We start from the raw sequence: 27,013 nt of genomic DNA, 5'->3' as shown, positions 1-27,013 counted from the left end.
TTCAACATCTGACCAGGATCCTCCTGGGCGCCTCCTGTTAGAGGTGTTTCGGGCACGTCCTACTGGTAGGAGGCCCCGGGGCAGACTCAGACACTGGGGGGGGATTACATATCTCATGTGGCCTAGGAATGCCTCAGAGTCCCCCAGGAGGAGCTGGAAAGTGTTGCTGGGAAGAAGGACGTTTGGGGTGCTTTGCTTGGCCGAGTGCCCCCGCAACCCAACCTCGGATAAGCGGATGAAAATGGATGGAAAAATGTATCTGTTGACTTTAGCCTTTAACCAGCTAAACTCTTAGAATCTTACTTGATTTTCTGATTTATAGTTTTAGAACTCTGTGATTATGTGAATCAGTTAATCCGTGTTTTGAACTGTTTTAAATGTCCTTTTATATTGAAGCGCCTTGTTTGTCTGTTGTATGTTCATTATGTCTGTTTTCATGTGAAGCACTCAGAGCTTATACTGCCCTTATTGTGAAGACCTTTGTGCTGCATATCTTGTATGAAAGGTGCTTTATAAATACTCTTTATTATTAACATGTGATAAACATACTGGTTTAATTATCAACAATCAAAGATTCATAACCAACATATTCTCTTTATTGGTTAACATGCGACACAATGGTCCATATAAATCAACATCTTGTTAAAATGAAGTCATACAAACACAAAGACAGATTTATTTTGCTGCTAATTTGATCTGACAAGAATTTTCTCAGGGTTTGGTTTTAATTTGAATTCAATTGTTTGAAACTTTGTTTCCTTTTGTCACAATCCATGATCACCAAAATATCACAGCAGTTTCTATACAGTCCAGTGAGTGCTGACCTTTGACCTCTGCTTCACTGTCTGCTTTTAATGTCATTGATCAAGAAACTTTTGGACTTCTCATTTGTCACTGACTGAAATCAGATTAAAGAAATTCATGTTTTTGGAGGTTTTTTTCATTTAATCACTCACTGATTCAAATTTTAAATAATTTAATATTTAACAATGAAACAGCAGCATATATATATAAAAAAAAATCACAATTGTTACAGTGAAGACAGACAGAAAGAAAAGACGGAAAGACGGACAGAGAGAGATCTCAGAGGATATAGGACTTAAGCCGTCTGTGTGTTTCTCAGGCATGACTCTCTACTGGAATATAACCCAGACTGTGTGTGTGTGTGTGTGTGTGTGTGTGTGTGTGTGTGTGTGTGTGTGTGTGTGTGTGTGTGCTCAGCCTCATGTTGAGGTTGTGTACTCTCACTGTTGCCCTCAGGGTTTAAGATGAAGAGACACAAACACAGACTGTGTGTGTGTGTGTGTGTGTGTGTGTGCTCAGCCTCATGTTGAGGTTGTGTACTCTCACTGTTGCCCTCAGGGTTTAAGATGAAGAGACACAAACACAGACTGTGTGTGTGTGTTTCCATCATACAGACTGGTGTCTCTGCAGGAAGCTTTCGTCTCCACAAAAACAAGATCAGAGGTCATTTTTTTCAAATACTTAAAGTTAGTTATGTTTACACTTTATATGCTCACATGGTCCGAACCAGGTCTCTGACAAAGTGTCGACATACACTGTCAACACTGTGTGGACTTCAGCTGTTTTTTTTCCTGTTTCCTGCCAAAAAGTTAGAGTTGGTTTCTTTTATGAGGAAGTTTTTTTAGGGTTGTACCATAATTAAAATTTTTCAAACTGAATCGATAAAAAGATTCGACTATTCCGTCCTTTTTTAGCCATAAAAAAAATCATGGTATGGTAAGCAATGGTGTCTCTTTACAGGACACTGTACCCTATCTGCAGAGTTTGCATCAGCTTCTTAAATCTGGCAACCTCAAATCTAGTGAACTGAAATCTGCAGTGCTGTCAGTAATTACTTGTTTTCATGTCTCTGTAGCCCGGCAGGAATATCGAGCTGTTATGCTACCTCGCCTTTCTGTATGAAAGGTATGATCGCAAAATGGGAGGATGGAGATGTCTCGCCTCTGATGTGGCATTGGAGGTAGTAACAGCAAGGATGATGTTTGTATAAACAGGACAGCCAGCAGGACGGGATCATGGATGGCACAGGTTTTACTGACGTGTCATATGTGTGACCTGCTGTGGGAGATTTAAAAAAATAGCTGTTAGCAGTTAGCAGCTAACTCAAAGAAGAAGATCAGCAGCCGAAAATGTCAGCAAATTGAGAAAACAATGAGGTCCAGGAGCTCCTTACCCTCCGAGCAGAGGATGAGATCAGCTGCCATATAACATGATTGTTACTGATACATTATGCCATTGTTATTGCCGATAAAGCACCGCTAATGTGTTTGTTATATGGCACACCAATGCTTTTGTGATTTCACACCCATCACAGCTCTTTTTGTTTCTGCGATGCCAAAATGCTGTCTGAAACTACACACTGGAACAGCATTATGACGCCATTGTTTGGTTCTGTGTAAAAATGAAAAGGCAGCGTGAAGAAGGGACTTAACTGTGGCTCTGGTCTGCAGTGTTAGATGATATGGACTGATAAATGAATTCTTGTTTACAGAGTTTTCATTTCACCTAATTAGTATTTTCCTTCAAAAGTTTGAAATGTTGCCAGACTTCAGTCTTCTGAGACCTGGTTGTAAATATCCTGACTTACTAACCACTACACCTCAGGGTTCAGCTCCTCTCATCAGTTAACCACCGGCTCATGTTGTCACTGATGTTTTTAACAGGCTCACAGTGCTAGAATATAAAAATATGATGTAATGCACACTGACTGACAAAAACAAAAACATGATGGCTCAACTTGAAGAATTTCAAGATGGATGACTGTTTGACTTTCAGGGGGCAGCCCTAAACTTTATTTATTTTATTTTATTGAAGGGACTGTTCTTTACTTATCTCTTTATTTTTATAAATTAGTTATTAAAACTATTAAAATATACCCTTTCATGTTTAAAAGTTTAGGGTTAAAGATTAAATCCTGGAGTTGAGAAAAGCCTTGATTTTTCACTCTTGTTGAGCAAACTATTTATTTTTGGCCAAAGTTTAACTGAGATGTTTTTTTCCTGACTTAAGCATTCATCCAAGTGTTGATGCGTTCAAGGACTGTCGGAAATTTTAAAAATCCAATGATAATTTCTGGTTTCAGTTTCTGGCTGCAATAAATGATGTAATTTGGTGATTTTTAAAGAAAACGTGCCTTCCAAGGCATCAAATCTAATTTTATCTTTAAGATGTTTTTTTTGTTTGTTTTGTTGACTTTTGCTTTTATTTGACGAGACAGACTTAAGCATGAAATGGGAAGACATGCAGCAGGGCCGCAGACTAGAATCAAACCCGCTGTCATGGGACGGCCACTCTTACCACTGAGTTACTGGGCACCCCTAATTTTATCTTTAGCAATTATCATTTATAAACTGAAGAGAAAGAAGGCAACATACTGATGTCTTCATTGAGGTCTCAAAAACTCAAAGTCAAGCATGTCAAAAACTTCCAAGACATGGAATCAGATGTCTTTCAGCGTGAAACACTACAGAGGATAAAACATGTTCATCTCCAAACATCCCATAATGTTACATACCACAGACATCAGTTTGGTTTAAAGGGTTAAACTGATAAATGAAGTTGTATTTGTGTTGTTTTGTTCTGTGTGTGTGTGTGCGTGTGTGTGTGTGTGTGTTTAAGTGTTAATCACTTCAGGGTCTCTCCTTCTGGTTTGGACCAGAGATGACCAAACAACCAGTGAAAACACACTCTGTGTTTCTGTGTTTCTGTGTGTGTGTGTGTGTGTGTGTGTGTGTATGGCCTCAGACAGAGCTCCTCTGTCGCACCCACACTGATTGGTTTTGGAAAGCCAGTTAATGAGCAGGTGTGTGTGTGTGTGTGTGTGTGTGTGTGGGTGTGTGTGTGCAGCCCAGCGTTCCATCAGAGCACCATGGGCTATTTGAAATGAGAATTTAGCGGCAGGGATACACACACACACACACACACACACACAGTCCTGATAGCCACTGTAATTAGTTGGACTCCACTGGAAGCAGCCACAGGGAGAGACACAGAGATCTGTGATGACTTAATGCAGTGAAATGTTTTCAAATGAAATCTGGAGTGAATCTTTTTGTCTAAAGAAGCCATGTGTTACACATCTCTCCCTCCGCTGATCTACATCTGACACTTTCTGTCTCCAGCCTTCTTCTCTTTCTCCTCTCATGTCATCATGTGACGTCTCCGTTTTCTCCGAAATAAAACCTACATGGAGAAAACTGCATTTTGTAGAAAAGTCATCACATACAGGGACAAAAGCAGCTCATGCTAACATGTCACTGTTCAGCAGGTATAATGGTCACCAGTAGCACCAACCTTTAGTGCTAAAAAAATGAAGCCAACATGAGCGCCAAAAACTGCAGTTCCTCTAATGTCCACTTGAGGCTGACATTAAAACACAGTCAGTCCTCACAGACCCACATGTTAAACTCTACAGCAGAAATAAACATGTTTACAGCCTGGTACAAAAACAGTTTGGGTCTCTATAGCTAATTCTTGTTGGACACTCCTGAGGGGAAGATGACAAAGTTTTATTGAAATGTATTTCATATATTTCATATTAACTGTAGACTGTGTTTATAAGTCTGCCACTGACTTGCTATTTCAGTTGGCATTCTCCTCCCCCTCTGCTGTCTATATGCTACTGTATTGCAAGGGCACTGCTTTTGCAACCCAGTCTCACTCCAAAGTCGTCGAAAACTGGCACTTGGCTAGTGACCTCTGGCGTTAGACACAGATGAAAAAAGTCATCCTTTCACTTCAGCATGCTACACGGCTGGCACTGTTATTGTTTGACAGCGACTGATGGCTTCAGAGAGAGATGCAGCGGGACAACAACGTCAGTAAAGCGGGCGGGAGGGGTGGTGGATGGGTCCATCAACTACTGCCTTTTACCCAGGAGGCTGGTGTTTGTTTCCCGTAGGATTGTGAAGCCAAACCCTGTTCTTTTTTCCTAAAACCAACCATAAGCGTGTGTTGTTGAAGGAAAAAAAAATCAGTTGGCGGTGTTCTACCGATGTAGTGCTTTTATTTTGAAAGAGACTGTATCAAACTGTACATTTCCTGTGAAAACAGAAGTGTACTTTGAAAACAGACAATGCATGTAACAGGCTGAAGTTGACACGGCGTCCCAGAACGTCAACAACCAACACACCCAGGGTACCTTGGACGCCATACGTGGATGTGGGAAGTCCATGACCAAACGTGGACATGAGACGAGGTCACAGTTAGGATGGGTTAGGGAGCGATCACACCGAGATGAAACGCTAGAAACCGACGCCAGTAAAACCATTGTTTTCCTATGATAAGGCGCGTCTGACCAGCGTTCAAGCGTCTTTTTAGACGGGCGTTTTTGTAGACGCTTCTTTTTAGATGTGTGTAGATGCTGAAAAGTTTAAATATTTTCAACTTTTTGAGCATCAGACGCCAGTACCTAGTGCGCACTGAATAAGCGTTTCCAGCATTTCAAGCGTCTTTGAAGCGTCTAGCGTCTCATTTCTGTGTGATCACCCCCTTAGCCCTTACATCCTGGGCTTAGCATCGGCCAAATGGATTTGAGATTGGTTCACAGAAATACAAACAACCCAAAGTGTTTCATTTCCGTTAATACCATAAAGATAACAGGCGCTTCCAGACCTTTCTCTAGCGCTTACATAGTGTTATAGCTACATGAGACCATATCTATCCAGATATCTCTAGCTCAACCTCATGGTGACATAAATATAAGGGGAGCATCGCAGTCAGCAGGATTTAGCATTGTGGTATCAACAAAATTTCACTGTTTCCCGATTATTAGTCTTGTTAGTTGGTACAGAAGCCTTACTGTTGAGTTGATTTATTCGTCTCAATCATTTTAGGACTGTGATTTTTGTGTAGGACGAATTTAAAGAGAGCAGACAGAGTTATTTATAAGAATCGGCTGATTCTGAATCAGAGCATCTCTGCTGTTATTAACTGTTTTCTTCTGCAGTTCTTCCTCAGGCTGTTTTTCTTTTGTCATTTAAACTTTTACTGATACCGAATGTGTTTCTACACGATAAAGAGACATCAAATGTGTGTGACTGTGCTTTAATGTTGCATTTTTATTAGCTGTGTGTGTGTGTGTCTGTGTGTGTCTGTGTGCTTCTGTGTCTCAATCAAAATAATACCACGGTCAGTGAAATGCAACGCACACACACACACACACACACACACACACACACACTTCTGGGAAGTGAGTGTTGGCTCCGCCTCCTGTGGGACTCAGGGCCAGAGCCTTGATCATCAATTGGCTGAACTACAGGGGCCTTGATGTGTGATTGGTTGACAGCAGCTACAAGGTCTGATGCTTGTTTCGTTTCCCTGCAGACCCTCAGCAAACTAACACACACACTGACACACAATGACACAAAACAACACACACACACACACACACACACACACACACACACACACACACACCATCTGGATGCACACTAACAATCAGGGAAACACAGAATAAAAACACACTGAAGAAACAGACATTAAACAACGTGCGAGCACATAAAGAGACGCAGGAAAAAAGGAAGAATGGCCACACAACAAAAAGACAAAGCACACACACACACACACACACACACACACACACACACACAGATACAATAATGTGAATAAACATTATGAGAAAGACAGACAAAAATAACAAACAGACAAAAGTTCACAGAGAAAGTTGATCAAACAACAGTAACTGCAGACCTACTGTTCCTGTCTGATCTGATATTAAAGGTTAACTTCAGTATTTTCCAACCTGGATCATGTTTTCTCATGTTTTTGTGTCGGACTAACGAGAACAACATTTTCTGAATCTGGTCCAATACTGAGGGAGACCGCTGCAGCCAGCAGCTATGAAACAGGCTCTAATATACTCTCTGTAGGCAACTGAAGGACGATTAATTTACGCTGACTGAAAGTGTTTGTTTTTGACACTGACAGGTTCAGATTGTTATTTTAAAGGTGTGTTCACACCGGACCTGTTTATTTTTTCGCTGTCGCTCGGGTCGCCCCTTTGATATTGCTTCATTGTTTGAATGTCATGACATGTCAGCTTCATTAGAAGTATAGCTGCAAATTTAAAGCAGCAATAGATGTAAAAACACACAGAGACAATACATCTGTGATCAGTCCCCTAATTTAATTTTAACAATTTTTTCAATCTTCTCCAATTTCTCGTTTTATTTTATGGAAGTGATCAATGTAAGTGCACTTGTCCTAGAGCTGCCACGATGGTTTTTATAATGCAAATAACTCTGTTTAGATAAAACCTACAAGCTTCTCTTCCTATGACTGTTACTAAAAATGTGTCTTGTATGTTTTCTGAAGCCTTTAAGTTACTGAAACACACTACACTGAGCATTTATACCTCCGACTGCGGCAGAGCGTTATACATTTTGGTACATAGGTAGGCTATATACATATTGCAAAACTCTGTAAAAGTACACCAAAGCATACATTTTCGTTTCGTTTATTTATTTGAAAACAAACCATTCATATGGTCAATAAAAAACATTTTGTTAATAATAAAAAACGAATCTCAACAGTGACCGCGCCAGCCGGTGGGACTGCAGCTGAACCGCTTCCAGTGTTCATTCATTCATTCAGTCGCATGTTCAGTGTGTGTGTGTGTGTGTGTGTGTGTGTGTGTCAGAGAGGAGGAGTATCAATAAAAAAAGGTTTCCACTAATTATTTCGGTGTTTATTTCTTTTTTTCTTAATTTTTTTATTAAAATGCGTAATATAGCCAACAGTATCATAAACCAAAAGTCTAATTTATTATTATTAATGTACTTAGCAAATCACCATTTTCAGCTGGAGACACGGCGCAGCAGCAGCGCAGCAAAAAAAAAAAAAAAAGGAACAACACGACACGAGACATTGGAGAGGTTGTCAGTCCTATTCTATAGTCTGTAATATTTCTTTTATTTTATCTAAACTTCTTGGAAATTACTCAAGTGTGCTTCTGAGCACATGGGCAGCACAAACAATGAAGTTATGTTGCGGCGCTTGGAGGGGCGCTGTAATCCTGGCGGTCCTGTGTTAAGCACCATGGACAGCGCCATTGCATCTATCGCTGTAGCGCAGAGGCCCTGATGCCTGAGTCAGAGCATGTGAGCGGAGTTGGAGCTGCCTGGAGCGAGGAGCGGGTGGATTTTGTATGTATGTGCCAAAATAGGTAAAAAAAAAAAAAAATCATAATTTCTTCATCTTTTGTGTAATAAAATATTTGGAAACGAAAATGTATGCTTTGGTGTACTTTTACAGAGTTTTGCAATATGTATATAGTCTACCTATGTATCAAAATGTATAATGTACTGCCACAGTCGGAGGTATAAATGCTCAGTGTAGTGTGTTTCATTTTTGTAACTTCTGTCGCTCTGTCGCTGTCGCTCGGAGCCCGAGCGATTTTTCTCCCGGGCGAACATACGCTCAATCGCCCGTTTGCATTGACTTTGTATGTAAACTTGTCGCTAGCGGAAAAAAAAACAGGTCCAGTGTGAACACACCTTTAGTGTCAGACAACTCACAGAACGGTTCTCTACAGAAAGAGACCATTTTGTCAAAGAGTAAGATCTTTTTTGTTTAACCAGAAACAGCCCTGACATGACTCTGACCAAACCCACCAGACTCCATTTAAACAAAACAGTAATTTTAGTGTGTATAGAGGCAGCATCTTTTCACATCTAACTGTGTGAATTAAGGGTTAATTTAAACCAAACCAGAGTTTGTGATTGCAGGAACAGTAGAAGGATGACACAAGATGGTTTTTAAAAATTTTATTTTGTTTCTGTCGACTTTGAATGAAGTTTGTTTTGTTTTTTTAAAAAGTAACAGTTTTTTGAATGGAGTCTGGTGGGATCAGTGATGGTGAGGTCAGGGCTGTTTCTGGTTAAACAAAAAGGTTGGGATCCTTTCCATAATGTTGTCAGACTCAAGCTAAAAACACACCGGCACTGCCAAAGCAAGGTGCGTCAGTCGACACACACCAAGTGCTGCCCCCTGTACACACCGGACGCCTCATGCTGCAGCACAAGTTATTGTCAATGAAAGATCTGCACCTGTTTCATCTCTGCATTAGCTTAAAATCAAGAGCTATTGCTCCAATTAGTCACTAAGGCTGCTTTCACACCTGCCCTGTTTGGTTCGGTTCAATCGAAGTCAAGTTTATTTATTTTTATTATTAATGTGCACCTCCTCCTGTACTGCCTTAATATGCACATTCAGCACATCCAATGCATCAAAACATTGTTTTCTAGTTGGAGCCGCGTTTGCCTCGTTTTCAAACTGTATGCTTTGACTAAAATGAACAATGACAGCAATATAGTCCACGATGAGCAGCGCTAAAATCAACCTGCGTAGTTGTCCCTCCATTGTGACATTAGAAAGTGTCACATTTATCTTGCAAGTGTACTCTTCTTCAACGTTTGCTTTACTTCCTGGATTTTTCCCACATGGAAATTCTGACCAATCAAGAGCAGCTTTCTCACACAAGGCATTTGATCTGGTCCTCTTGTAAATGCTGCCGTGAGAACACCAACCAACTCTAGGCAATTATACAACTTTGGAACAACATGAGTCCCTGATTCAGACCAAAGGAGACTCAAAAACACCAGGATCCCAAAAAAAATACCGTTACCCTTTAATTAAACAGGTATACATCTATTCTGGCTTGTAATGATCAGTAATGCAGCACAACAGAAGCAGCTTCAATCCTCCGTTAGTTCTTACACAGGACGCCTTCTGCTGTCTGGTCACCTGCATAATAAGCGATCGCTCTATTTCTGCACATAAAACAGAAGAAAATAGACCTGGAGCCTGAACACACATTACAGGTCATAGCTGCGAGTGAAGTGTTCGCAGTTATGTGGTCGGAGTAAACAACTCTATTGATTAAAGGAGTGATCCAGTAATTTAATATTGTGCCGCCATAAAGTTGTGGGGGCTTGTGAGAGACAGATTTAAAGAGAACTGTCAGGGCTGAAGCAACAGAGGCCCAGAGATCTTAAATTTTAGTCCCTATGGGTTCACAGAAAGCTCTACAAACCCTAAATCCTACACTCTACATCACACCCTCCCTGACTGGTTACTGCTCACCCCCAGTTTGTGATGCAAACTGAATTGCAATCTGAGAGAACCCTGACGAATAAGACTGACCACGGCCACAGTCCGACCTTAAGCTGCTTCTGTTGCGTAACTTTAATCAAAATGTTGAAACGTAATCATAAAAACCTTGACATGTTTTACCTGCCAGGAGAACATAAAGGGCTGGAAGAGAAATATTGCATTTGATTTTCAACACCAGTTAGAAAACTTAAGTTTGATTCAGTTACATAAGGGACTGTTTGTTATTTATGAGGGGGGAGGGGTGGTGCAAAATGCAGGAGGCATGTCATATAATTTTTGAAGCACAGGGGAGAGACTTTAGGTTTTTATTTTGACTTAGGGGAGGGGCACACAGATTTAAATGTCTGTTATTTGTATTTATTTTACAGAAAACATGGCTCCTAAACCCGCCCACCCAAAACTACATCCAGGGTTCCCACACATATTCATAGATAAGATTTCCAAACATGTCCATGAACTTTTTTTCTTTTGTTTTTATTTTTCTTGCCCTGGCATTTTCCAAATACATCAGATTCAAACTCTATTCAAACATACTTGTAGCTCGCTGGCAGACTTGAAGGTAGAGACGAACCCAAGCAGAAGATGACCAAACGTCCGTGATGATAAACTAAACCTTGTCACACACTGGAGCTACATTGAGTCAACAGAAAATAAAATAACAGAAACAGAAAATAAATTTGACATTATGTTATACTATGTGACAGGTTAGCCACGAAAGATTACTCTAACAATGTCATTACAGCAAAATTGCTGGACTTTTCCAAAACTTTCAATGATTTTAACTAATTTCATAACTTTTCCAGGCCTGGAAAATGTGAAATTACGCGACTTTTGTGGGTTTTCCATGTCCATAAAGATCCTGTACACAGTTTATCACAGCCAGAAATTGTGAAAACAGAAACCATGTTTTGATTTTCAAATTTGCAGCAGCCCTTGGACACATCATGTGCGACAATTCATTTAAAATTTGGCCCAAAAAAAAACCGTTTACACAAATTAACCAGCATGAACAACAAAAGTGAAAAACTGAGGCTTTTTTCAACTCCAGGATTTTGTCTTCAACTTTTAGCTTTCAAACATCAAAGGGTAAGTTTCATTCATGGTGGAGGGTCATGGATTTTCCACTAAGCACTCAGGGAGCTGAGGGGAAAATATCTGTAGCTTCAGGGAGGGGAAAAAAAAACAAAAACATCGCAGCCACCCCCTCCACTGATAAATAAAGAACAGTCCCTAAACCAAACAATTCTGTTAGAGCCATTATAGACAGATAGAAGCTTTGTTCCACTTGGCAGCAGATGAAGGAATCAGGACACAAGAAGTGAGTTTTGTCTGCTTTTTAAATTAATAAAAACTTTCCAGTTGTTGATCACAAATTGGAAAGATTTACAAAAAAAAAAAAAGTTTTTAAATCTTTGGTCCGTGCTCGCTGGTGTGAGCGTGTGATTGTATCACCCAACACACACAAATACACACATATCTGTATCAAACACACACAAACACTCCTCTCCTCCTTCCTCCCTCCTCTCCAAGGTTGATAAGTGCCTCCATCTAACATCACAATAAACAGTAGAGCCTCGGCCTGCCAAGCCTGCCTGCAGAAACAACTGTCAGCCCAGCTTTCCTTTTCCGGAGGACACACACACACACACACACACACACACACACACACACACACACACACACACAAAGAAACACACAGACATACACAGGCAACGACGCACACATAGACACTCACATTTTCTCAGTTGCACGCCACACACACACACACACACACACACACAAACACACAAAAACACACACAAACACACACACCTCCGAAAAGAACAACTTTTGTTGGGCCCTGGCGTTGCTATGGTTACAGGGTCGAGTCCCCCCAGCATTTTAGTGGAGCACAGCGAGGTTCTTTAACGGTCACATGGAAGGAAAAAAAACACACTGAAAAAAAAAACAAAACAGGGGGTTTAGAGCTTCTTTCTGCAGCACGCACACACACACACACACACACACAGGCATTGTGAAGTTTCCCAGCATGCATCTGTCTTGAGGTGAGGGCCCACGTTCACAAGACTACATATGATGTTTTAAAACACAAACGACATCTCGTGAACTTAAATGAGTTTTGGATAATGTTGTGGTCTGTGGTCTATGGGTTTTAACTTTTATTTCTATTCTTTGATAAATTGATGTTGGTCTGTATTTTACATGTCTTTATGCCTATGTGTATACGACATGTTGCCTGTGAAGCACTTTGGTGCAAATGCTCTTTGCTTTTTAAGGTGCTATATAAATGAAATAAACTTGAAACTTGAACTCTGTTATATAAATATGAGATGTCAATTTTATTTTGTTCAATTCGCTTTTTTTCTTCCAACCAACAGTCCAAACTCAAAGATATTTAATTCAAAATGATATAAAACTGGAGAGCAAGAGCAGCTCGTAACATTTGAGAAGCTGAACCCTGAGAATTTTTAGCATTTTTGCTTGATAAATGACTTCAATCAATAAAAGTCATCTAATTTTAAAGCCCCCTTATTGCAAAAATCATATCTTATCATAAGCAGGTATAGTTGCTCTGTAAATACTGTGAAAGTATAAAAACGCTCCCGAAACAGTCCTGATTTAGAAACCTTTGCCTTTAAACAAGCTGTCAGGACTTCTGTGAAATTGCGATGCCACAACTGTACTATTTAAAAGGTAAAAACTGCAGATTTGCTGGTTTTGAACATTAAAGCATGTAAACATGTTTTAATAGAAACCCAAGATAAAAGTATGAGCCCAAAAATCTGCATAATACAGGACCTTTAAAATGACTGGCTGACTTATTACCTAATCTTTCGGCTAGTTTTTGTAGAGAAGAAGGTAAAACAGGCCGATATATTCAAGATGTTTGGCTGGAAACGCTAAAACAGGAGTAAATTAATGACAAACTATAAAATATATGGGTAAATATACCATTAATTTATACGAGCATAAAACCGTTCAGACTGACTGCAGGACTTCTGCTGTCATTGGAGTGTTTTTACAGTGTGGTGTGTGTTGCTAAAGCAAAGGATACGAGTACTTAAATAAAGAAACAGCCCCAACAAGTAAAAACTAAGTGATACATAAGATAAAAATAGCCATGTATGAGCAGCTTACAGTATACAGCCCTGACTGTGAAACTCTCAGTGGTGGAGAAGGAGAGAAACAGTATAAGAAAGCGACCTTGGACCGGGCGAGGAGACGCTGTCGAGCTCCACATCAATATTTTAACAGGAGAGTTGACACATCAAAAAAAAGGAAAGAGAAAGAGAGAGAGAGAGAGAGAGAGAGAGAGAGAGAGAGAAGAAGAATGCCCAGCGATTCCAGAGTCATCTAAAATTCATGCATGCATCATCGCCGCCATGAATATTCATACAGAGATGAATATTTAAGTGTGACTCCTATGGAGAAATTAGGTTCATCTTTACACTTATCAATAATTCGCAGGCCAGGTGAGTCTCATCGGCCGCTAAATAAATCATGTCTGCGCGCGCACACACACACACACACACACACACACACACACACAAAGACAGAAAAGTTTGGGCGAAGACAGAAAGAACGGAAAACAACACAAAGTTACGTGTTGGTTCGCAGCAGTGCCTTCTGGGTAAGACGAGAATGAGATGTCAGCGGTTCGATGCTGTGTGAGCAGCATGACAGTCGATATATTACTGCGTGTGAAGGTGTGCGCATACATTTGTGTTTTTAGGGGTGGGTGAGTGTGTTTTACACAAATGTGAGTTCAACAAACACTCCTGTCTTAAAGTTTGATTTACATTCACACAAGAGAGGACGACTCTAAATATCTAAAAAGGTCTCTGTTGCTTTTAGGTCGTAGAAACTCCTCTTTACAAACCGATGTTATTTAGTACGAAGAGTTTGTTTTGTGAAAGGAGAATCAAGCACTGTACAATGGTTCAAACAGACAACTGACAGAGACAAAGATCCCTCTGAGCAACAGCTGAGTAAGAACAGAGGAAACCAGCAGTCACTGGTAAAACAATCTGGAAGCTTCACATTAACATGTGTGCAGATTTAAACAGGAACACGCTCCTGTTTCACTTTCAAGTTCATAATAATGCCTCCAACAAGCTGGAATTATCTTCATCACAGCTCTTCTTCAAACCTCACAATAGAAACAGAAGTGTTGGTTAGCACTGTTGGAATATCAGCTGAACATATTATGGACTAACAAATCCCACTTTAAACCTCTTCAAAAAAACCAAAAAAAACAAATCAGTTGAGTCTTTCCCCTTCGGATGAAATGGCCAGTCAGGCTACATGCTACGGAGAGAGTTTAAGAGGTCCTGATCGCCTTCGGTACAACGAGAAAGTGAAAATGATAGGAGGTGTGTGCCCTTTTCAGCTGCCAGCCTCTGTGTGGACGAATGACCCTGTCAATTCATTACTTAACATTCATTAGAATTAACTTCTTGGCTTCTTGTTGAGATCAACTGACTTTAGCTAGCTAGCTAATGTTAGCCAACAAACCTGTGATAAAGTTCCTGCCGCAGACGTAGCGTTAGGTGTAGTGACTGGCTGGATCCACAGCTTTCCGTCTTCACTCTGCCGTTTGATGGCTGTGAGCCACAGATTTCTTCTTTCCCCGTTCTTCACTCTCCGGCACCAAGGAAAATCGCAATTCTGTTTTGTTTCTTTTATTGTTTGCTGTGCAGTGAACAACGCAGCAACTTTTTGGCATTATGAACTCGTTGCCGCGACTAGCGTCTCTCCTGGGTTGAGTTCAAAACCTTCACCCAAAAGGGGGCGTGGCCGTTGTTTCCGCAGTGAGTGGATAAAATGTGAAGCTGAGCAGTTTGTGGGATTTTCTGTTCAAAGACTCAACACACCTGCATCTGAGACAGTCTGATGTCCGAATACCTTTCTTCAAACTAAAATGTAAATGATACATTTAGTGTCTGTTTTATCTCTGTTCAAATAGTTATCAATGACAGAAAGGTGATAGCATCAATATAACAGTGGATTACAAAGTTTTGAACGTAGTGTACACTCCAGTGGTTTGTTAACATGGCCCACATGCTAAAATTTCTGAACAGAAGCTCACGTGTCCAAAACTGATGCTAGAGGGGAACCTAAAGCGCCACAGTTTGAAGCGCAGGCCACTGACCGAGCTGCCATATTGGATGAGTTGGGAGAACTTGTTCCAAGTACAGCTGTGGTTGTAAAGTTGAAAGTTTAGCTAAGTCTGAGATTTCCCAAACGGCCACCTTACAGGTGTTAAACCCTTCTGATGTATGCAACAACATGACCTTCCCTCTGGCGCCACTGTAAGTAAGAACACACATTAACTCTGCACAGTGTACACAGAGTGCATGTCTTTAAGCCCACTGTTGTTCCAGATCATGTTTCATTTAGCTAGCAAGTGGCAGCACCAGTAGCACTGGGAGTTACGTCTTGTTTGACATTGCACATAAAGTTAAATAAGCGTTTTCCCAGAACTTGATTGATGATGTTTTGTCAGACGAGTTAATTTGCATTGGACACATGTTGAATCAGCTCACACCAGGCTGATCACTTCATTTGCTCTGATAAAATGCTTTTTAGAAAATGTCATTTTCTAGAGTGTAGGAGCTGCAGTACAACAAATAACTTTGATTTCCCTATCTGTGTGTGTGTGTGTGTGTGTGTGTGTGTGTGTGTACATGTGTGTGAAGGACAGAAGAGGATGACTCAGATCTCTAATCGTAACACATGCTGTTCTTCTTTCTGACTCATTTGGCTGCAGTGAAGTCATTACACAAACACACACATTACCCACACACACTTGCACAACCTCTCTCTCTCTCTCTCCCTCATACACACACACAAACACACTTTACTCTATGATATGGTTATGAGGGAGGCTATGCCTTGTAATCCCATTCTCCTTGGTAAGGATGAAGATGTGTGTGTGTGTGTGTGTGTGTGTGTGTGTGTGTGTGTGATGGGCTGGATGGTGAGTTGTAGGGAGGAGTGAAGGGAGGGATGAGGGCAGACAGACAAATTGATGGATGAATGAAATGTGGGAGGACATCATTTACTTCAGCCAGCTCTGTTTCTACATATTTACGCATTCTGATTAACACACAGTCTGCAGTGCTCGTCCATGATGGAGGCAGAGGTGGCTGATGGGAGATCTGTGACATCACAGTAAAGCCAATGAGCAGAGAATCTTTGTCGAGCGTTACAGCACCTAAAAGTTTAACTTTAACAACCATTTCTTGACATAGAACTCTGACTTATGTGAAGTCTGAACGGAAAACTTTAGAGAAGATTTGTGTATGTATGTACTTTATGCCGTCATGTGACACCTGTGGCACACACAGGATTAGCCGCACAGACAGAAGGCAATGATCCGAAAGTGGACTGAGCTACATCAGGTGTGAAAATGTGATAAAACTGATGCTTCAGAGCTGGGAAACAGTGCATCCATGATGACGTGTGTCTCGAGCTGATGGTGTGTGGGCTGGAACGTGGCCGTCACGTTTCGTCTTTTAGTGTTTCAAAATATACTGCAGAACATGTTGTCTAAAAGTCTGTGTGTTTTGCAGAGAGTCAGAGTCCAGCTGGTGGAGCAGTCTTGTTTTGGTTTGTTTACCTTGAAAATGAACATGTAGGCTGTATTTCAGATGCTAGTAAACATGTCTCAGTCTGGTTCCAGACATCTGACACGCAGACTGCATCTCTAATACTGGAGGACTGATGCTCTGCTTCAGTCAGAGAAACAATCATCCAATGAAAGCTTTGTAGGATTAGAAATGACATCGTCACCATCCTACATATGTAGCTACCAACTTAATAAATCCATAAAAAATGAATAACAGGACAACGGCTGCAAAAAGGGTGATCGAGTGAATCTTCTGCTGGCACTGTTCACACACAGTAACTGACTATTCCTGCACCTTTAACTGCACTTAGGAAAGATTTGTCACTCACCACTGATTGATTAAAACAATCCTGAGTCAAGTCTGATAATCAGGCTCAACATTCGTAGGTATAAAGTTCAAGATTTACCAAACTTTAAAGCCCAACAAAAAGCTTCCCTGTTCAGCTAATTGGTACTTTTTTCTTTCGATAAAAGTTGCACCATCAGAGGCTCCTGTAGGATGTCATATGCCCCCTTTCCACCAATACAAACCTGCTTCTAGTTTTAGGCTGGTGCCAGTTCACAGTTGATTTAACATGTGAACCCTTGAGGAACGGCTTTGCTTCCCATGAGCTGGAGAGCCATATCATTACGTTACTGTATACATCTCCGCTTTCCCAGCAACGCTAGCACCAACTTCAAGCACAACAACAACAATGGCGGATCTACTTTCAACAACCTTATACCCAGATGAGCTGCGTGCGCAAGTCTGTCTCACCACCAAGCACTGAACAGGACTGATAAGAAATATCTGACATGCTGGTTCCTACAGAAGTGAATGTGGAGTCCACAATGTCACAAACAACATAATGTTACTAATGTTAATTATCTCTGGATCCCTCCTTATCAGAGACTTACTTTTTTTTAGTCTTGTTCAGTACATGGCTAAAATAAATCCATAATAATTAATCCAACACTGACAACATGTCTTCTGTGATTATTTATCCATTTTCTTGTGTTGAAACCAGTTCTTGTTGTTGACCGCCCCCGCTAACTGTCCATGATGACTTTGTTGAACCAGTCAGAGGCTTTTGATTGTGTCTGTGGCTGTTAGGAGAGTGACTGACATATGGCGATTTGTAGTTGTCACCTCCGAGAAGTTGCAAACTGGCCAGTGATAATACCAACAACAGCAGGTCTCTCTCAAGTCGTTAGCAGAGTGTGTGTATACAGATTAAGCTATGGGCTGATGCAAGCTGTCAAAGATAGTCTTGGACAGCTGATATCCAGAATCGTCTCTCCTTACAAGGGTTGCTCTGGACTTTGTGAGCCTACATCTGGCAACTAAGCAGGCGTAGGCGTTTTGCTGTTTACTTGTTATTGTTGTCTTTATTTGTCCAACATTTCTGTGGTCCCGACTGTAGCCATCTCTCGGCTGTATTTGTTTGAACACCGTTTTTGTCCTTGAAGTTCCCTCGAGTTTATTCTGAATTTCTGTTGAGGGCGACAATCCAAGGCGTCTCCTCCACAGATCATTGCTGCTGCTTTGATTTCACAAAATGTCAGTCACAGAGTTTTAGTTGGTCTTTTTGGTCAAGATAATCCTGCCATAATGGCCTTATGGACTTTGAAAGTGTCCACTCTGGGTGCAGACATCACCTAACTCCTTTTTAAAGATTAAAAGTATTACTGATGTGACGAAGTTTCGAAAAATACTGAGATAGAAAATACTGTCAAGGTCTCAGCAGTGATTGAATTCATGGCAGCAACTCAGGTTGTAAGTCTTGTCTTAAGTTGAGGTGACAATTTAAGACATGAGGGCTCAAAGGGTGGATATTTGGATCTATGACAGTAAGAGTCATCGGCCACATCGTAGGCAAAGAAGAAGCGTCACCACAGAGCAGTTACGTTGGTGCAAACCATGTGAGTCATGAAAGACTTTCAATAAAAGAAAAAAGATTCCGTGTGTGTTTTGTGAGGCTCCTGAGTCACAGACGGACAGACAGACAATAGAGCTCGTCTTACCTTGAAGAGGTGGTGTCTTTGCTCCTCTGACATCATCAGCTGGTGACTGTCTGTTACCATGGCGTCCATGTCCATCAGCCAATCCCAGAGCTCCTGGTACTCGGCCTCAAAGTCCTGCAGACTGAAGACAGCGAGAGAGAGATTATTAAGTTGAATTATTGTTGTAATTCAATTTCCTTCCCTCTTTTATTCATTTTGTGTTTCCTGCATGTTCTACGTTCTGTTATTGTTTCTTGTATTATTGTGATATTGTTTTGTCCAGCGGCGATGAGAGACGTATGCGTCTTGTTATGCTGATAAAGAATGCAGCTAAAAATGCAAACTGGAATGAGGAAGAGACGCTGACAGATAAAGGCAGACTCAGCCTGAGAGAGGAGGCAGAAAATAGTCTGTTTTCAAGCAGCTGTTTGAACTGAAACTAAAATATTTTCTAACAAGAATTTATTTACGTCTTGTACCTCGATTGTGTCTGGCTTCTCTGTGAAGGCTGAACTTCCTGTGACGCTACTTTGCCAAAACAGAACATGACTCAGCCAACAAAAAGAGGGGACTGTATTTAGTCAGAGGTTACTGTGATATTTGTAAAAATGTCAGCTGGTTTTGGTAAATTAAATGTCAGGTGGAAGTGGAGATGTGGATTGCTGCAGTTGAGGCACACAGTTTTGGTTTTTATATTTCTTTTAAAACTAAATCAGTTGTCTCCACAGGAAGTTCTTTTATAATTGTAGTTTCGTTCATTTGGTCTGATCCCTAGAAAATAATTCTCTGGGGTCACAAAGCCTTTAGGAAGAAATAGGTGGACATGAGGACTATTAGGGCGGCAGTATAATCTTATCAGAACTGCTTGTCAAACTGCTTCGGAAAACCTCTCCTCTAACACCTTTCAGATTTCGGACTAAGTGGAGGCTGTGTCCAGCAGTTTTTCTAATGTAAAAACCAACAATCCAACATTCACACCCACTTCATGCAGTGATTGTCAAAGAGCGCAAAGGTTTGAACTTCTCTCTCGAGCTTTTTTTCCTCTCTTTACAAAACTATTTCCTGTCACTTTCAGTGTGAACAACTGAGTGCAACACTATGCATGTCTTCCAGCAGAGACCGTCTGAAAGTGTTCGCCATTATCCCCAATTTTTAAACAATTACCGCGTCTCGCACCTGTCTGTAACAGCCAGTTTTTCACCCCACCTTTGAGACTGTTTGGAAGATCCATGAACAATTTCTGACTTACGTGGTTTGATGACACGTTGTACTGGAATAACCCCACCCTTAGCTGAACTGCAACTACACCTTACACGTCAAAAATCTCAATGGACAACCTGGTTTAAGGTACGGCAAAGAAGGGACTGTTTTAACTTCAAATAGGTTTAATTCAGCACAACAGCATGACCTCGAGTGTGATGCTGCATTTACACAACAGTTCTACAAGTGCCAATTATTAGTTAACAGTAATAAGCGACAACAGATTATTATTTGCTTGGTTATTTAATAGTTATTGGCTCCACCAACACAAATTGTTCCACAACTGCACCACACTGGACGAGTCAACGTTCCTCTAGTGGGTGATGTTTCTATGACTACCGCTTGGTGACAAATGATCTGTTAACAGTGACCTAAAATGTGTTTTTAAAAACATTTCAGGTGAGAACTACACAATGTAGTAAGATAATCTTGGTTCAAATTCCTAATCCTTACCTCGCTTATCTTAGAGACATGATCCAGAAGTGACACACTTTGATATTTACACCTGTGTCATCAGATCACATGGTAAGATCATCATTCAGATGTCACGTAGCTTAGTTAGTTCCAACTTCTACAGTTTGTCGGGCCAAATTAGCTCCATGTAGGCAAACTGAGTGTTAGGATCCCACAGTTTTCCCGTGTCTTCCTGCTGATACCTCGTGTCTAATTGCTTAAAGGCTCAGTTTTTTGGTTTGGCAGCTTGTAAAAAAAATGTAGCTGTGGATTCTTGACCATGATGGCAGTGAATCCCACTGATAAAAATAACAAGGTGGTTACCTTCACACGACACAAAGTCTATGGAGAGCAATGAATAGTTTCTCTTTCAGGTGGGAGCGGGACTTAAATGCGCTCTGTCTTTATAGACCAAACTACCATGACATTGGGCTAACAACAACAATCACTTCTGGGTACAAAAGTTGCAATTGGTAACATTTCACTGACATGTAAAAATGGCAAACTCGTTTATTTCTGTGGTCAATTTCAGCCATGTAAAGACTAATTATATACTGTATTAAGACTAATATAGTCCAAACACAGTGGTCGAACCTATCTGACGTTTCTGATGTGCGTATTCTATGTGCTTTGTTTCTTTCTTCTCATGTTTGATGGACCAAATCTATCGGTACAGAAGCTAAACGATGAACTGCTGTGGATGGGGGCAACAGCAAAAATGTATTTTGGCCACCTAAAAAAATCTGTATCTGTAGTAAGTGTACGCTATATTTAATATATTTGTTCCGCCTTACCTTACGCATCGAGGCAGCAGTAGACCAGCAACTGTTTTTTGCTAACGTAAAAAATTACAGTTTTTGTCAGTGGTGTCTGGTGGCTTTGATATAATTGCTTCTGTTTCCTGTCAGAAAAGACGGCTGACAGCGAGGTGAAGTGGTGAAAATATAGCGTACACGCAAACTGATACTGATTTTTTTTTTTTTTTGGTAGCTAAAAAATAAACCTACTAAGGCCTTAGCACCGTTTGATTTTAATGTACGTGACGCAAGGATTTTCTACCCAGGAGTTATTGTGAACAAACACTGCGTTTCGGATTCTTTGTATTTTACTTTTACTTCATATTTCTTTGCCACATCCTTCCCCGTCCTTTTTTGTCTACCTGCTCCTCTATCCCACATCTTTCTTCCTCCTCCCTTTTCCAAATTTTGCCTCCACCTTTCATTTCACCTCCTTCTCAGTTTCCTGCTACATATTGTCACTGCTCTCCCTCCCACAGTCTCTCATATTGTCCACATTCTTTGTTCACCTCCTCTAAATCTTCCTCCTCCTCTTCATCTTTCCCACATTATGTTGCCCTCCCCCTCCTCCCTCAGCATCCCTCCTCCAGCCTCCCCCTCCTGCCTCACTCCTCCCACTCTCACCCCCCTCCTCTCTTGTCCTCTCACCTCCTCCTCCTCCTCCTCGACACAGGATCACATCAAATATTTATGCTGCTGGAACAGGAGCCGATTGCTCAAACACACACATTACTGTCAGCCGTTTTGTTAAGGTGTGTAAGAGAGAGAGAGAGAGAGAGAGAGAGAGAGTGTGTGTGTGTGTGTGTGTGTGTTTATTATTTATATATTCGCTGGTTTTCGGTCTCGGCGGGGATCACCAACACGTTTCTCAACATTAGCAGTGAAATTGTTTGGAATTCTCTGGTCGTTGACGACGACAGTTTGACAGCTCTGTCAGGCCCACGGCGTTTCCACGACAACACAAATACACACTCTGCACACACGCTAGTCGAGAGGACCGTACATGAAGACACACACACTCTAAAACACACACATGAGAACAATGAGTGAAATACACAAAACAATCCAAACACGCGGCCACTGATAATAACATGTATACACACAGTTACCCAGAATGCAACACACACATTAAAAACTAAACAAGTACACACACACACACACACACACACACACACACACACACAGCTTGACCTGCCGTCAGGGCAGAGAGAGTAAACTATGAATGAAATTATAGAAACAAGAAAATAAACACTTCAATTTCTTCCTGTTTTAGTTTGATTCACCTGAAAGCTGCAAAAATTTCACACTCACATTAAAAGTGCATGAATTTACTGAGCTGCTTCAGCTGTTAATATATTACCCATAATGCCCTAGATCAAACCTTAAAACTAATGCTAATCCCTGAAAAAGCATTTGGAAAATGGATGACCAAAAAAAAAATATATTGTTGCATTTGTCCTCACTTTACAAAATTTCCTTCACTTCCCAAATTGTTTAATTGTCCTGAAATGTCCAGACCGTCCAAACTTCCTTCATTTTCCTTAAACATCCTACTCTTACAAAATGTCCACACTTCACCTAAGAAAATGTCCCCATTTTCCATAAATGTTCAAACTTTTCCAAACCGTCCCCACTTAAAAGGAATGTTCTGACTTCACAAAATTGTACTAAGTTTCTAAACTGTCCCTATGTTCCAAAAGAGTCCCCACTTCCTAAAAACGTTCCAACTTTTCTAAACTGTCCCTATTTTCCGAAATGTCCCCAGTTTAAAAAAAAAAACTTTTCTTAGCTATCCCATTTTTCCAAAAATGTTCCGACTCATAAAAACTGTCCCAACTTTTCTAAACTGTCCCCACTTTCCGAAAACATTTCAACTTTTGTAAATTGTCCCTACATTTCAAAAATGACCCAACTTTCCATAGATGTTACAAACTTTTCTATACCTTACGCACTTTCAAAAACGTTCCAATATTTCCAAACTGCTCCCGCTTTTCAAAAACATTCAAATTTTTTTTTTCCCTATAATGTCCCCACTTTCCAAAAATGTTCCAACTTTTCAAAAATGTCCTCACCCACAAAAAATGTCATCCCTTCGAAACCCTTCACAAATCTCAGTGGCTTCCAAAAATGTCTTTCCTTTCTAACATGTCTTCACTTTCTAAAATGTCCTCACATTGCAAGCATGTTGTTATTTTTAAAAACTGTCCTTACTTTCTGTCTTCAATTTCTAAAAGTATCTTAACTTTGCAACTTAAGGAATTTTTCCTACGTCTGTCTCTTAAAGTCCCTCATCGTCCTTTCTATCTCTCCACCATCTTCTCCTCATCAGCTACACTGAAATAAAACAAATCTTCCTCCCACCTCACCCTCATCCTCTCCTCCATCTTTTTCCTCCTCTTACTACTTTTCCCCATCTCTTCCCTCCTCACATCCCCTTGTCCTCCACTGCGAGTGATTCACTAAAATAAAAACTAAACAGAGAAGAAGAAAGCAAAGGAAGCGAGCGCTGCTTCCTTCCCCTGAGGCGGCGTTCCTCATTATGCGGCGAGCAGAGCGGCCCTTTACTGACTCAGACAGATGAAGCAGATACAACACTCGCACAGATTGTTTTCTCTTGTCGTTTGTCGTTTTCCCACTCCCCCCCTCCTCTCCCCCGTTTCCGTCTTGTTCTCACACTAATGTTAACTAAACGCTTTGTAAAACAGGATCTCTCGGGGGGTGGAAGACGAGAAAACAGACAAATCGGAGAGGAAGGAGCGACGTGGCGGCACTGCGGGGCTGCGTTCAACACCGGGACAGTTACAGAGCGTTTGAAGTGTCAGGTTTGCTTTCTGTCACGCGGCACTGACGGAGCGCGTGGGAGTGTTACGGAGAGCCGTTCTGACATTCAGTCACTTGAGGAAATTCGAATTACAGGAATCTATTATTCATTTCTAACTCGTCATAATTCCAGTCAACACTGGATATAACAACACGTAGCGGGCATTGTGTGAAAGTGTGCAAATTTACATGTTGGAAAAAGCATGCTTATATCTACACAAGTTTTGCAAACATTTTAAAAAGTGAAAATAAAGTCTTAATGGCTTAAAATGTCATGAAAGCATGTCCACGGAGGTCGAGCAGTTCAAGTGGAATCTGACCAGTGGGGAGCAGACCAAAAACTAGCTATACTGGGAGGCTCACCTGATAAAACTGGTAATCTCACCAAAATTCAGACTAATGTCTCTGTGTGCACGTCAAGGTAATCACAGTTTAACGCAGCTGAGGCTAGATAATGTGCAAATGAGGTTTATTTTTTATTTTTTTTACTTAGGGGTTTTCAGTTGCCTGTGAGCGGTATTTTCCCAAAGATCTGCTTGAAAAATGCCTCGTGGAGCAACATTTCAACCACCACACACTCAAGCAGATCCATATCCAGAGCTGAAGTACAACCACCTGCAGCAACAGTGTTCTTGTCATCTTTCCCCCGGACAAAATCAAAGTAATGGGAATATAAGGTAAACATTTTCATCTTCAAAACTAGCCTGTTGCTTCGTACCGTGCCTGCGCAGCGCAAAGATTACACTGTTTGTAACACCTCCTGTCTCCTAACTGTCTGCAGCTGTTGCTCTTTAACGGAGAAGTTTATACTCTGACAGAGGAGGTTAAATTAAAATGTCGTGCAACTCAACTAATAAGCTGTGACATCCTCCTCCGACGTGGCTGTGAGGCACTGTCAGGTCAGCTTGATACTGGTCAGCGGTGCGAACTTGCAGGTCAAAGTTCACTTAAGTTGAACTTTACTTACTTTACTTGTGTCATATTGCCTTTTTAAATGCAGATGTAATTGTTCACTCTTTTATGAGGGTTTTTCTGACTGAGGCACTTTGTATTTTTGATTAGAAAAGTGCTATCATCATTATTACTTTCTACTTCAAACCAAATATATTTCTTAGAACGAGCTGCTTTTAGAATCGATGTCTTGGTGCTAAGTGTAAACTGTTGGTTGAAACACACGCTGTGACTCTTCAGTCAGGCTCTAAATGGATGGATTCACCATCATCCTCCACTTTCTACTTCTCTCTCTCCTTTCATCACTTCTTCATACTTACTTTTCTGTCTCTGCCTGCTGCTGCGACGGCGATAGCAGCTGTAACTACTGTCTCTAATTCATCATCCGCCATACAGCAGGAAGATGAGCAGGGGGGAGAGGAGGAGGAAAGGAAGGAGGGAGGGAGGGAGGGAGGGAGGGAGGAGTGGAAGAGGGAGCTGGGAAGGGAAGAAGATGGAGAAAAGGAAAGGGGTGAGGTAAGGAAGACAGAAGGGAAGAAGGGAAGGAGGTGAGAGAAGACAGAGAAGGAGGAAGAGAGAGGAAATAAAGTGAGGGAGGGTGTGGGACAAGAGATGGAGTTACAGAGACAGGAGTTGAGAGAAAGGAAAGAAATGAGGAAGGATGGTGAGGATTATGAGGATGAGGAGTGAAGGAAGGAGAGATGGGGTGAAGGGGGGGAGGGAGGCAGAGTGGGGGATGAAGTGATAGAGTGAAAGGTTGAATGAGTCATATTGGCAGCCGTCACCTTTCAGTCAGAGACTCTGTTGGATTTATGAGGTGATTCACTGACACTCGTCTGTCTAATGGATTCATCCTGCAGAGATCAGTGAGCAGCAGCACAGCTCCACCTGCTGCCACTCATTCACTCATTCACACTAATGGGTTCATCCTGCAGAGATCAGTGAGCAGCAGCACAGCTCCACCTGCTGCCACTCATTCACTCATTCACACTAATGGGTTCATCCTGCAGAGATCAGTGAGCAGCAGCACAGCTCCACCTGCTGCCACTCATTCACTCATTCACACTAATGGATTCATTCTGCAGGGATCAGTGAGCAGCAGCACAGCTCCACCTGCTGCCACTCATTCACTCATTCACACTAATGGATTCATTCTGCAGGGATCAGTGAGCAGCAGCACAGCTCCACCTGCTGCCACTCATTCACTCATTCACACTAATGGATTCATTCTGCAGGGATCAGTGAGCAGCAGCACAGCTCCACCTGCTGCCACTCATTCACTCATTCATACTAATGGATTCATCCTGCAGGGATCAGTGAGCAGCAGCACAGCTCCACCTGCTGCCACTTATTCACACTAATGGATTCATCCTGCAGAGATCAGTGAGCAGCAGCACAGCTCCACCTGCTGCCACTTATTCACTCATTCACACTAATGGGTTCATCCTGCAGAGATCAGTGAGCAGCAGCACAGCTCCACCTGCTGCCACTCATTCACTCATTCATACTAATGGATTCATCCTGCAGGGATCAGTGAGCAGCAGCACAGCTCCACCTGCTGCCACTCATTCACTCATTCACACTAATGGATTCATCCTGCAGAGACACTGAAACCAAACTAGAGGCTGGAGGTGGTTGGGTCAAAGAGGTCATGGTTTCAGCGAGTGCTGACCAATCACAGCACAGATGGGCGGGGCTTGCCCAGAAAAGCAGTGGGATCCATAGCAACATCACAGAGACACTGAAACCAAACTGATGGATAAAAAAAGATTCACAAAATATCATCAAATCAAATGAATGAAACATTATTAAACACTCGGCGTCACAGGACATACACTGGGCCTTTAGATGCTTTTTTAAAACCAGAAAAATATGAAAAAAAAAAAAAAAAACGATGTTTTTCTCCCCCAATTAAATTTCTTTTGGCATTAATTCAGAATTGAGATATTTTGTGTGAGATCAGTAAATAATTCAGTCTGAC

At 41.3% G+C, this 27,013-nt stretch overlaps 1 protein-coding gene across 4 annotated transcripts in view; it reads right to left on the bottom strand.

The window, feature by feature from the left end:
- akap6 (A kinase (PRKA) anchor protein 6) overlaps positions 1-27,013 on the bottom strand; it is a 276,529-nt gene that overhangs the window by 93,871 nt on the left and 155,645 nt on the right. For all 4 annotated transcript variants that reach the window (XM_049596070.1, XM_049596069.1, XM_049596072.1 and 1 more), the window contains one exon: positions 18,773-18,893. In XM_049596070.1, the coding sequence (XP_049452027.1) occupies positions 18,773-18,893 (121 nt within the window). The remainder of the gene's footprint in view (positions 1-18,772; positions 18,894-27,013) is intronic.

The sequence above is a fragment of the Epinephelus fuscoguttatus genome, linkage group LG14, assembly GCF_011397635.1.
Source record: "Epinephelus fuscoguttatus linkage group LG14, E.fuscoguttatus.final_Chr_v1".
Taxonomy (NCBI): domain Eukaryota; kingdom Metazoa; phylum Chordata; class Actinopteri; order Perciformes; family Serranidae; genus Epinephelus; species Epinephelus fuscoguttatus.
The sequence above is the reverse complement of the archived record's forward strand: the minus strand, read 5'-3'. Positions and strand labels throughout refer to the sequence as shown.